This window comes from Vitis riparia, chromosome 7 (assembly GCF_004353265.1).
Source record: "Vitis riparia cultivar Riparia Gloire de Montpellier isolate 1030 chromosome 7, EGFV_Vit.rip_1.0, whole genome shotgun sequence".
Lineage (NCBI taxonomy): Eukaryota > Viridiplantae > Streptophyta > Magnoliopsida > Vitales > Vitaceae > Vitis > Vitis riparia.
In genome coordinates, this window is record NC_048437.1 from 1,480,998 (window position 1) to 1,494,417 (window position 13,420).

The 13,420-nt window shown below is 33.6% G+C and overlaps 1 protein-coding gene across 2 annotated transcripts in view; it reads left to right on the plus strand.

The window, feature by feature from the left end:
• Nucleotides 1-1,759: 1,759 nt before the first annotated feature.
• The window catches only part of LOC117917656 (protein HESO1-like), a 34,397-nt gene continuing 22,736 nt past the window's right edge, over nucleotides 1,760-13,420 (plus strand). Inside the window, exons 1-3 of one of the 2 annotated variants that reach the window (XM_034833998.1) lie at nucleotides 1,761-2,074; nucleotides 6,664-6,852; nucleotides 11,541-11,717. In XM_034833998.1, coding sequence (XP_034689889.1) covers nucleotides 2,056-2,074; nucleotides 6,664-6,852; nucleotides 11,541-11,717 — 385 coding nt within the window. In that variant the 5' untranslated portion in view covers nucleotides 1,761-2,055. Of the gene's footprint in view, nucleotides 2,075-6,663; nucleotides 6,853-11,540; nucleotides 11,718-13,420 lie in introns of both variants that reach the window. The other variant, XM_034833999.1, reaches the window with a different exon arrangement.

Here is a 13,420-nt window from a genome sequence, read left to right on the forward strand (position 1 = left end):
AAATAATTAAAACAAATAAAATGTTATTTTATTTTATTTTCAATGCAAAATGTAATTAAAAAAAGACAAAGAAATTACTTTAAAACTATTATTTAAGCCAAATTTATTTATTTATTTCTTTTTATTTTTGGAAATAAAGAAAAAAGAATAAAAAATTTATTTAACCATAAGAAATATAAATATAAGATCGTTTAGAAAATACCAAATTTATTTATTTCATTTTATTTTTGGAATTAAAGAAAAAAATAATAAAAAATTTATTTAACAGTAAAAAATATTAATATATGATATGTTAAAAAAATAGAAATAACCCCTAATTTATTTACTTATTTCATTTTATTTATTTAAATTATAAAGTAATTTATTTTAATAGATCAAAATGTGCACAATTAATCTATTACTTTGTTAATTATGGATATATTAAATTTTTTTATTAAACAAAAAATAAATAAAGAAAATAGAATTAAAAAGAGTAATAAATATATATAATTTAGTTGTTTAATTATTTTTAATGTAAAAGATAGTTCCACAAAAAATACATAATTGACTAATTCCTTTGTTTAATTGTAAACATACTATATATATATATATATATATATATATATATATATATATATATATATATATTTATTTATTTATTTTATTATTAAAATAACTAATGGAAAAAAAATAAAAATGGATAATCAATGAATGAAGTTTAATTATTTTTATTATTTTCATAAATTAAAAAGAGTAATAAATATATATAATTTAGTTATTTAATTATTTTTAATGTAAAAGATAGTTCCACAAAAAATACATAATTGACTAATTCCTTTGTTTAATTGTAAACATACTATATATATATATATATATATATATATTTATTTATTTATTTATTTATTTATTTTATTATTAAAATAACTAATGGAAAAAAAATAAAAATGGATAATCAATGAATGAAATTTAATTATTTTTATTATTTTCATAAATTAAAAAGAGTAATAAATATATATAATTTAGTTATTTAATTATTTTTAATGTAAAAGATAGTTCCACAAAAAATACATAATTGACTAATTCCTTTGTTTAATTGTAAACATACTATATATATATATATATTTATTTATTTATTTTATTATTAAAATAACTAATGGAAAAAAAATAAAAATGGATAATCAATGAATGAAATTTAATTATTTTTATTATTTTCATAAAAAAATAGTACTAAACAAGGTTTTCAATTTTTATTTAAAAATAGTTTTCATTTTTTAATTAATTTTTTTTCAAAAATAAAATATAAAAAATATAAATCATATTACCATTTTTTTTAGAAAGTATCTTTTAAAATAGTTTTTGAATGTAATTTTTTATTATTTATAATTTAAAATAGAAAATAATGCTGATTTTTAATTATTTATAAAAAAAAGTTTTAAAAAACAATGAAAAATGGAAATGGTTAAAATATAATTATTATAGTGTATAAATAGTGGTGCAATAAAAACCAAAAAAACTTATGTGAAAGGTCAATGGATAATATATGAAAATTAAAAAGATATATTGGTCTCTTAATATTTTATATCATTTCCATCTATTATGGATGAAATCTTAATTTTTGGGCCGTATATGTATTTTTAGGTCTTAATCCAATTTATTCATACCATTATATTTGATCTACTTAGTTGGAAAGACGTTAGGCACAACCTGGCTGTTTTTTTTGATTGATTGCTGATGAGATTAATGGGAGGTCCCACCATTGCAGAGTGGAGCTCATTGTACAGTATCATAATCGAACGAGAAAACAAGCTGCCAATGGGAATCCAACGCCGCTCTCGGTTCTTATGAAACCAAAAGAAAAAGAGGGAAACAACATCTGGGAAAGCTCATTTTCAAGAAATCACACTGATTACATCACAGAAAACGACGCCCTTTCAGTTCCTACGACATACCCCAAAACCCTAGCCCCAGTTTCGGTGGTATCGAATTCCAGAAAATTTCAGCAGCCATAGCTTCACGTTCCGCTTGTTTGGCTGGAGAGAGAATTTGGCGTTTTTGCCCTATATTCAGCAGCAAATCATGGAAAAGTCTGAGGCAGGTGTGTTGCTCATCTAGGCATCATTTCATTCTTACCTGTTAAAATTCTCACTGATAACGACTAACTTCGAAGTTGATTTTGGGGCAATTTTGAATTCTCCTAGGGTTAGAATGACTTCGATGTGCTAGAAACATTTTTTATTTTTTATTTTATTTTTATCATTTTCTTGGATTTCCATGGTGGGTTTTGTTTGTGCTAGAGACTCAAATCACATATGATGTAATCCTTTTTTTTTTTTTTTGGAAAAATAGGGGCATTTTGTGTCCCTTATGATTGTAGGAAGCTGTATTCTATTTTTGGTGTCCCTTATGGTGTCCCCCTTTCTAGCATACTTAATGAATTTTCTTCCCTCTTGTGTTGGCATAAATGTGGTTAAACTTATAGAGAACAAAATATTAAAATACTTATTGTAAACCAAACCCACCAATATCTCATTTCTCTGTTTTGGGAATTCATATTTGTTAAATAATGACCTCTCTCAAGCTCAATTGAAGTTTAGAAAAAGCTAGAATTTATTAGTCAAGTAAATATCTTATTTTTCCCTTCTTTGTCAAATTGTTCACTCCCATGTTTTAACAAAGTGGCTAAAACTTATTATCAACAAATTACTATTGCTCATCCTCCTCTCTCTATCCCACTAGAGAGAAGTTCTAACAAGCGTCTCTGTCCTCTGTGTCTTATTGTTTTAATTATTAATGATAGTAATATACCCTGTCATCAAGAATCAATCATTTTCATACTTATCCCCTTGGTGTCCACTTTGTTGTTTACCATGTGAAGCTATTTCTTACACCATGTCCTTAAAAGGGTGGTTAGGCTTATTAAAGATGAAATGAGCTAAATGATACCTCTTTTTCTATCCTTTCGTGTCCATCTATTTGTCATGTCTTCTGGCACAGATAAAGTTAGACACTTGGTGTTCCCTTAGTCTCCTTTGGTTGATGAACCATAATAATTCTTCAAAGTTTCGAACGTATCCTCCTTTCTCTTCCAAGTTTTATTTTTTATTTTTCTTGATAAGCAAACAAAGTATCTATTAAAAGAGTGCCAATAAAAGAAGGTGCACCTTATGAATACAAGAAGTATACACAAAAAAACAAAACAAAGAATACCACAGGTATCCACAAAAGATTAACCTTAAAACCCAAACTATCCGCAACTAAGATTATGAATGAAATCCATCATTGAGAATTTCCCATTTTTAATGAAACTTTGGACCATTCAAAGAGGGATTTAATGAAGCTTCTCTTTAACCTTTGATTTGCAAGCTCTTCTTCATTCAAGATTCTGTGGTTTTGCTCCTTTCCATATGCATCAAAACAATCATATGAGCGTCATTTTCCAAACATGGTGTTTCTTCTTATCCAATCTCTTAAACTTCCACTTGAGGAGTAGATTTCTCACTTCTGACCAAAAATTGTTAAAAGAAGTCCATAACACCTTTGTCCTCTTCTAGTGAATCAAAATGTGGTTACCAACTCTTTACTCTTTTTTACATAGACTACATCTATTAACCATCTTTCATCCCCTCTTTATTAGCAAATCTATTTATTTATTTTGTGATAGGTAAATTTTTTGTCCCCATTGGGACTTGAACCTGGAACCTCCCACAAACCTTCCCATCCCTCTTTGTTGACAAATCTATAGTTAAGATCATCTCCCACACTACTTGCCAAGTGGAAAAATGTGATCTCCTAGGAGTGTAGGGGCCCCAAATTTCTTTGGGTGGGAAGTCCACTCTACTTTCAACACACAATGAAGTGTAGTACGACTTTACAATAAAGTTTCCCTTCCTATCCTCTTTCCAAACAAGGTATCTCTCTTTCGTCTTGTACTCTCACTGCATAAGTAAGCTCAAAAAATTGGGAGATACCCTCCATTTCCTAACCTTGGAAGATTCTTTTGAATTGCACCATCCACTGGCATTCGCTTCCTCTCCCTTCCCATAAGTCTACAATAGTAGCATTCTTATGAGAAGCTAGTTTGAATAACAAAGGAAATGCTTCTTTGAGACAGTTCTCGCCCACCCACCCGTCCCATTGAAGATTTGTTTATCTACCATTTTTAACCCGGATAGCTCTCCTATGGATGGATTCCTCCCAACCTTTTCTAATGTCTTTTCATAGATTCATACCAAAAGTCTCCCTCACCTCACGAAGTGTTCCACCTCTCGACCAATTCCCTGAACTTTCCTTGAATTATCTTCCTCCACAAGTACTCCCACTCAAGGGAAAACCTCTATAACCCTTTGCTAAGTAAGGCGTGATTAAGGACCTCCAATCTTCTAATGCTCAAATTTCAAAACTTTTTATCCTTGCAAGCCTTAGATCAACTCACTAAATGCATCCTACCGTCCCAAAGATTTAGCCATAAAAAATCTCTTTAGATTCTTTCTAATATGATCCTCAATTTCCTAGGAATTGAAAAAAGGGATATAAAATAGATTGATAAGTTTGAGAGAATGGCCTTTAAAAGCACTAATTTTCCTCCCGTTGACAAATGCTATTTCTTTAAAGAAGCCAATCTTCTATTGAACCTTTCCTCAACAACATCCCACACAATTCAAGACTTAGCCTAAAGGCAAACTAAGATAAGAAGTAGGAAGCCTCCCAACCTTACACCTAAGCAAAGATGCCCACTTTCTCCGCTTCCCCATTGGAATGAGTTCACTTTTTTGCAGGTTCATTTTTAGAGCTAACACAATCTCAAAACCAATTGCAATACACCTCAAGCATTTTAGTTAATCCAAATTGGTCTCATGAAAAATAAAAGTATTGTCTGTAAATATGAGGTGGAAGACTTGAAAACCTTCTCCTTATTTGCCCCCCCACCTTGAAGCCATGAATGCACCCTTCTTGCTCAACCCTTGAGAGTGAGAGAGGATCAACCTGCCTCTAGCCTCTTGATATCTGAAAGAAATTTGGAGGTGAACCATTAAATAAGATTGACATCCTTACAGTGAATATGTAGAAATTTATCCACTTTCTCCATTTTAGACCAAACCCCATCTTTTCCACTTCAGATAGGAGAGAGTTCCAAATCCATATGGTCATAAGCCTTTTCTATATCCAATTTGCAAACTGAACCAGCCTTAGAGCTTCTTTCCTTGAGTCAACCACCTCATTTGCAATGAGAGCTACATTGAGGATTTGTCTACCCCCTACAAAGGCGTTTTGAAATTTGACACCACCTTCCCACCAAGTTTTGAAAATTATTTTAATCTCTCTTAAAACATTAATTGTCACCCACATTAAACCAATTGGCTCTCCTAAAATCTTACCCTCCACCTCCCAATGGTCAAAGCTCTTTACTTCTCTTTCATTCTCTCTTCAACTTCTTTTAAGATGATATATGTTGTTGCACATGCATAAGTATTGCATGTTTTTAATTGTTTGTGCTTGATAATGGGTAGAGTCAATGGTTTTAAAATTTTATTACAATTTTATATTTTCTATTAAATCCCTATAACATCCATTGTAGAGGTGGAAAATCTGTGCAGGAGCTCTTTGGATTTCCCTTTTTTTCTTTTTTTCTTTTTTCTGTTCTTGTTTTTTTTTTTTGGTTTCTTCCATCTCATAATACAGTTGGGAAATCTGCATAGGGACAAAACACTCTGGATTTATTTTTATTTTATTTTTAAAATTTTTGGAGGAAAATGTAGAAGGATGTGGATACTTTTTGGAAACACCCAACAAACTATTTGAAAATTGTTGGAAAAGTCCTTGGACGCTAATGAGGTAAGTGCTTCCACTATTCTCATAGTGAGATAAACACTTCTCATATCTTCATATATTTTAGAGTAAAAAAGGAAAAGCAAAAACTTGTGAGGCCTCCTATATCCTTATCTCATGGGGTAAATGCTCCATTTATCTTCATGTTTGTTTTCTTTTAAATATTTTCTGGACTTTTGGTCTATAAGATCACAGAATTTTTTACAAAGTTCTTTGTTTCTGCACCTAAAATTTCATAGTTGTGGTCCCATGCTATTGTTTTTTAATTTTTTACTTTCTATTTGTGATACTATGACTAAGGTTTTTACCCATTTAATCTTGAGTTTTTTCTCATCTCCATATTTCCCACAGAATCTTCGAAAAGATTTCATTCTTTTACTTCCCCTGGTTTCTCTCCTCTCCTCTCCTCTATATTTTTGAAAGTATGGTCCATGATGAGAAAATAAAACAGGAATGTGCCTGCTGAAAATCTGAAAAAAGAAAGTACTTCTCAATGCACAACTCCCTCCCTCCCTCTCTTTCTCTTTCTCTCTCTCAAGTCAACTCAACCGAGCCTGAAAATTTCATGTAAAATTCCAGAAGCTTGATCAGGTTCATTACTTATTGCTTTTAAGGCCTTGCAACATGTTGATTTCTGTCTTAAGTCAATTCAGCCAAGCCTTAAAGTTTTTTCTCTCTTTTAAGTCAACTCAACAAAGCCTTAAAATTTCATGTAAAAGTCCAGAAGCTTGATCAGGTTCAGTACTTTTTGCTTTTAAGGCCATACAAGATGTTGATTTCTGTAGTTTGTCATTTCAGTTTATTTGATGCTGATATTTTGACCTGTAATTTTATTTTTGGTTTGAATTTTTATTTCAGTCCTACTTAAGAAGGCAAAGAAACTTGAATCACAAGGGTTACAGCAGAGCATAGTCAAGCCAGAAAGGGCACCTGTGTTTGAAGAACTACTTCATAATGTTTTACACATCCGTCATCCAAAACCAATCGATTATTTCAATCGAATAGATTTGATTCGTATCTTCAATGTCATTTCAAAGGAAATACATGGTAACCTTTTATTCTTAACTCACCCTCCACACAATGCACATGATAAAAACAGGACCACACAGAACAGGAATAATTTCCATTTGTTTACTGATGAATATCTTAGGTTTAATATTCTCCCCTTATCTTTTCCTTTTCGCCATGGAAGCCCTTAGCCAACTATTGTCTTGTGCAAGAAACGGGGGCTTTATTTTTGGCTTCAGAGTGGGAGGAAGAGGAAGAGAGGGACTGATCGTGTCCCATCTCTTGTTTGCCGATGACACCTTGATCTTCTGTGACGCCGAAGCAGATCGGTTGCAATACCTTAGCTGGACCTTCATGTGGTTTGAGGCGATTTCAGGATTAAAAGTCAATCTGAGCAAAACTGAGGCCTTTCCAATGGGGGAAGGCATTCCTATGGAGACCCTTGCCTCGGTTCTGGGATGCAAGATAGGGAGTCTTCCTACCACCTATTTGGGTCTCCCCCTTGGAGCCCCCTACAAATCCACCAGGGTATGGTATACAGTGGAAGAAAGATTCAGGAAAATTTTGTCTCTCTGGAAAAGACAATACCTCTGCAAAGGTGGCCGTCTTACCTTGTTAAAAAGCACCCTCTCCAGCCTCCCAACCTACTTCCTTTCCCTATTTGTGATCCCTAAGAGGGTGTGTACAAAGCTTGAAAAGATCCAAAGGGATTTCTTATGGGGCGGTGGCGCCTTAGAGAACAAGCCTCACTTAGTAAGTTGGAAGGTTATCTGTGCTGCTAAAAAGGATGGAGGCTTGGGCATTCACAATCTAACTATTTTTAACAAGGCCCTTCTTGGAAAGTGGTTGTGGAGATTTGCTAATGAGAATGAGTCCCTATGGAAGCAAATTATCTCTAGTAAGTATGACCTTCAAGACGGGGGATGGTGCTCCAAAGGTGTAAGAGATTGTTATGGGGTGGGGGTTTGGAAGGCCATCAGAAATGGTTGGGAGAGCTTTCGTTCTCACTCCCGCTTCTTTGTAGGGGATGACACTGGAGTGAAGTTTTGGAAAGACTTGTGGTGTGAAAACCAATCCTTGGAAGAAGCTTTCCCCACCTTGTTTAATCTCTCTGTCAACAAAGATAGCTGGGTTGCTGAGGCTTGGGAGGAAGACGGAGTTGGGGGAAGCTGGGCGCCTCGTTTTAATAGACACCTTAATGATTGGGGAGGTGGGAGAAGTTGAAAGCTTGTTAGGCAAGCTCCTCCCTATGACCATTAGAAGAGGTGTGAACGATTTGCTCCGGTGGAAAGAGAACAAGAATGGAACCTTTTCAATTAAATCATTTTATAGCTCTCTCTCAAGGGGCATCAAAACCCCCTTCCCGGCCAGAACTATTTGGACGCCTTGGGTCCCAATTAGAGCTAGCTTCTTTGGTTGGGAGGCGGCTTGGAGTAGGCTGCTCACCACTGACCGTCTGAAGAGATTCGGGTGGAGCATTCCCAACAGGTGCTTTTTGTGTAAAAAGGAGAAGGAAACCATATATCACCTTCTTTTGTTTTGTGAAAAGACCAGAATGTTATGGCTTTTGATTCTCTCCCTCTTTGGGGTGCAATGGGTGATGCACTCTTCTGTGAAAAAGAACCTCCTGGGTTGGCATGGTTCTTTTGTGGGCAAGAAAAGAGAGAAAGCTTGGAGAGTGGCCCCCCTCTGCCTGATGTGGACCATTTGGAAAGAAAGGAATAGGAGGGGCCTTTGATGATATTGAGAGGAACGACCAAGATATTAAGTCCATTTTTTTGTACACTTTTGTGAATTGGGCTAGGGTATATATAAAGGAACACACTTTCTCCTTGATAGATTTTGTAGATTGGCTAGCCACCAATTAAGGGTGAGGGTTGTTTGCCCTTTGGTGTTTTACTTCTTTGTATCTTGGTATACTCCGTGTATACTCTTTCCTTTGCCTTTTGGCCTTTAATGAAATTACTTTACCTATAAAAAAAAAAAAATATTTTCTAGTCTTTAAATTGCTTATCAATTTTGCCAAGTTGTTTTGCTAGTTGACATGTTCTGTGGATTGTTTGAAATGAAGTATTAATGAATTATGCAATGGATGCTACATGCACCATTGGTAGTCACTTTTAAGAATAAGAGTGCAGACTCTCACATATGCAGAGAGACTATTGGATACACTGAAAGATGTGAGGAATGTGTTATAATAGATAAAGTACTAACAGAATGCACCTGATAATGTAAAAGCTCATCAACATGTTGACAATGATCTGAAGTTAATTAATTGTCAATAATTTGCTATTAGTTGGATGTATAGTGTATTAAAATACTGAAAATGTCTTTTTCCTATCATGCAACTCTCATGACTGTTATATTTTTTGTCATTCTTCTTTTTTGGATTACTTGTATCACTTTTATGCTTTTGATGGAAGCAAAAAGACCATTCTGAATAATTTCAGTAGGTCTCATCATAAATTTTTTCAAAGTCTTAGTAAGACATTGGAAAGGCATCTTCCATTTTTGATAATCCAAAATTTTTATTGATGACAAGTTTTACAATGCCAGAAATGAGGAACCTTCCATGGAATCACTCCCCCCAGAGCTATATGAAAGAAGGATCAGCTAGGAGGGGTGATAAAAAGCACCTTCGATGGCCTTGTAAAGTGTTCTAATGATCTCTAGAGTTGATACTCATTCATGTTCTTCTCTTAATCAAGAAATCAGCCTTCTATTTTTCTCCTTTAGATCTGTCTCCTCCTAAAATGAACAACCAGGACTGAATTCATAAGGATTTGCATGATGTAGGGTATTAATGTGAGGTCTCATGTCCTCCCAGCTCAAAATGGGCATGATGGCAATGGTCTTCAAACTCCTTTCCTGATGTAAGTAAAATGCAAGGAGAGTATTGGTGTAGTTGAAAGAAATCTAGGAATCACTCCTAGAAACCTTTAGGCTTCACAACCAATTGCTTTTTGTATCACACACAGAAAATAGTGGCTGCTGGAAATTTTATCATTTATTCATTGATTCTTTTGAAGAGACTGATCAAATGCTATATAGAGCTTTTCTAGGGACTTATAACTCCGGAACTAGTTACATAGTAGTAATGCAACTTGAAAATAACAAAACTTGGACTGACTACTAGACCACATTAAAGACTCTTGGAAAATGACAATACTAATGACTGAAAGTAGTAACTTATAACCATTGACTAGGCCCATAATTTGATTTTTGGAAAGTACTTTCTAGGTTGAACCCATAGTGAATTATGTAAGATCCGAGCTAAGCCCATTATCATCTAGAGAGTGTCAAATTAAAGTTTGGGCTTTGGAGCCCACTCTTTTGCGCCTTTGATAAACTTTTAAAGGTGGCTGCCACTTGTCTCCATCATTTCCATGCTAAGATATAATGATACCTTAGCATGGAGCCCATAGTTGTATGCTGTAGCTATTCCAATGCCATGGTCTTGGATTCCTAAATATGGCATCAGTGGGAGGAGATTTATTGCCCCTATCTGATCTACATGCATCTCCCACTTAGGGTCTGAGGGTCATGCGTTGTTTGGGTTGCCCCCTCTTATTCTGCTTCTTTGGATAGGGGGAGGAGGGTCTTTCTCTATGACTTGGTTACCTTGTAGCCACAGAGGAACTTCCTCCACTGCCTTTGAACTCCCTGGGAACTGAACATGAAGGTAATTAGGTGCCTGCTTCTCAATTCTGATCTAGACCTCAATAAAGAGGAAGAGCACCCATTATAGGCAAGACCTTTGTATTTAACCCCTTCTTTCATGATAAATTTCTTGACCACTTAATTTTTCCCTAAAATCATTCTTTTTTTCCTCCCAACCTTATCTCATTGCACTTTGTTTTTCTCTTCAATTTTGTGATCCATGCACAAATACTTGATCATGTTCCTTGTCTTTGAGAACTTTGCCTGGTTATTTTTTTTACATCTCTCTCTCTCTCTCTCTCACACACACACATGTACACATGCACACACATGTAGACACACATCTACGTATGTATTGAACCTTTTAATGAAGAACAGAGATAGAATCCTGTTGCTTATAAAAAAAAAAAGAACAGAGATAGAATCACACTTTGCTTCAAGATTGTGTAATAATGGATTTGAATAATGCCAGATTGATGTATAAATTGTATTGTTTTTCCACAATCATACTTTTCTGTTTGATCATATCTTTTTTTATTAGGTTGATACTAACTAGAGGATGTAGCAAGCATGGTGCAAGTGCAAATAGGGAATTACCTTCAATTATTTGATAGAAAGAGCAGGTGGTTATCATAGGAAGAAATTAGGTATTCCCAAAAGCAACTCCAACTACTAGCTACCATTTGTGCTAATTTATGTGTTTTGGTGACTTATTTGATTAGGGATTTCAAAATCAAAGTTTATTTATTTATTTATTTATTTATGTTTTGATATTTTAGGCTTTATGGATTAAAGTGTAAGTAGAAAAATAGGGTATTAGTTGGAAATTTATGTAAGAGATGGCGGGATATAATGAAGAAGCCTGATTTTTCTATCACAGTATAAAAAAGTTGTAAACTTGTACTCCTTGTATGTTCCAATTTATGTTGTAATAGTTCCTTTGTTTTTTTTTTTTTTTGGTTGTATTTTTACTTATTTTTTATCTGTTTTTATGACATCCTATTTTCGTTTTGAGTTTTGTTATAGAGCCAAATTTAATAATAATTACTATTTAATTTTTCTTGTAGGAAATGGTGATGACTTTACTATTGTGGAGGGATTTGGTTCTTTCTTGATGGATATGTTTAGTGCTGGAAGTGATTTGGATTTATCTATTAATTTTGGTAACTATGCAGTTGAAGTTAGTCGAGCAAAAAGGATTCAAACCCTTCGGAAGTTTGAGAAAAAGTTGAAAGCTCTGCAAAGTAATTCCCTTAATATTTGATATGTTTACTTATTCTTTTATGATTATGTCTCCAATTTGAAGAACCTTTAATGTTGTACATTATTAATGTGTTCTCTATTGCAAACTTGTTTTTTTTATTTTTCATATGAAGCTTAACTTGATTACTTTTATCAAAGAACTTAATGCTAAACAAAAATTCGATGTACCATTGCATTCTTATTGGTAATTGATGGTATAGACTCTCATGTTTAATAGTGTGGTGAAATATAGGTTTATTTCAATGATTTGGATTGTTTGCATGGACCTATTTTGCCATTCTATTCTATCTAGGTCCAAGCTTCCATTTAGATTGTGTTATTATGTCTTTTTAATTCCTTAAACCACATCTATATGAATATGGAATGGATTGGGTCCTAGAGTGTACAAGGTTAGAAGGTTAATCTCATTTTTTTGAGTGGTGAAATGAAAAGATTCCATATGTTGGTTTGAAGAAATGGAAAAATCTAGGTAATGCTAAAACATTAGTTGTTGAGAATGTTGTGATAGAGCCCTTAAAAGCAAGACATGAAATAAACAAAGTTGGACTTAAGTTTTCATTGCTCTATTTTTGTGTGTATTGATATTGAGTTGAGCATTCATACCCATATCATTTGCATTGTATATGATTTGGGTGCATTAAGAGTTACATAGAAGATACAAGTCATGGGATCCTTATAAGATGATAAGTAATTTACAATCGGTTCATGGATTTGAACAATCCAATAGAGAATGTAGTGTACAACCTCTTAATTGGAGGGACGACTTGTTTTGGTTGTTGGGATGAGGTTCCCATGGTGAGTGCAATAGTGTCTCTAGTTACACATTAGATAGGGCCTATGGTAAGTCATGATGTTAGATTGTCTTGACTTCACCAAGTTGCTGTATTGTATGAATACTCAATCTTGAGAGGATATTGAGCTTGTGCCAAAGTCAACAGGAGGCTTTGACAAGATTGAAAGAAACCCTAGGCACCCTTAAGAGACGAAGAGAAGTCCACGCTTCTCTTGTGCTAGGATCTATGATGGGAGAAATAAGGTGGAAGATCATTGGATAGATGAGCTCTATGACGACTATTGCTAACTCGACATCTTTTTTGAATTGGATTCAATCTGGGTACATCTAGATAGCGGGTATGAGACTATAATCTCTAGATCTATATTTATTATTGGTTTTTGAATGCCATATTTCTGCTATGTAAAGACAGAAGGTTTCCTATGACTTCCAAAACTATTCTCTTGAAGTTCCTCAACTTTTTCTAATAGTCTTGAAATCTTTTGTTAGAAAATCATAGATGATAAAAAATGAGTTACTCTTATCAAAAGTCATAATTATTTGAAATCAAAGGGTTTTGACCTATAGATTCTCCTTAAAATCATTATGATACATAGCCACTAGATAGTTAAACCTTATACAATGTTAAAGGATAAAGTTTCTTTTATTGATGCTTCTAGTAAATAAATTTTCTTATGTGTAACAATCTTGGTTTTGGATGTAACATTTGAGATTTAAGTTTGCAATGTGACGCTTTTCTTGTTTGGGCATATTGATAGTTGATCTCATAAAATATATAAGTTTATTCCTATAGTACTAGTTAGAAATTCTTTATATGCTAGTTCTATTCAAAATAATATAATGCCATCATCCCTTTACTTTCTCAAATCCCTACATGCGGCTTTATGGTTC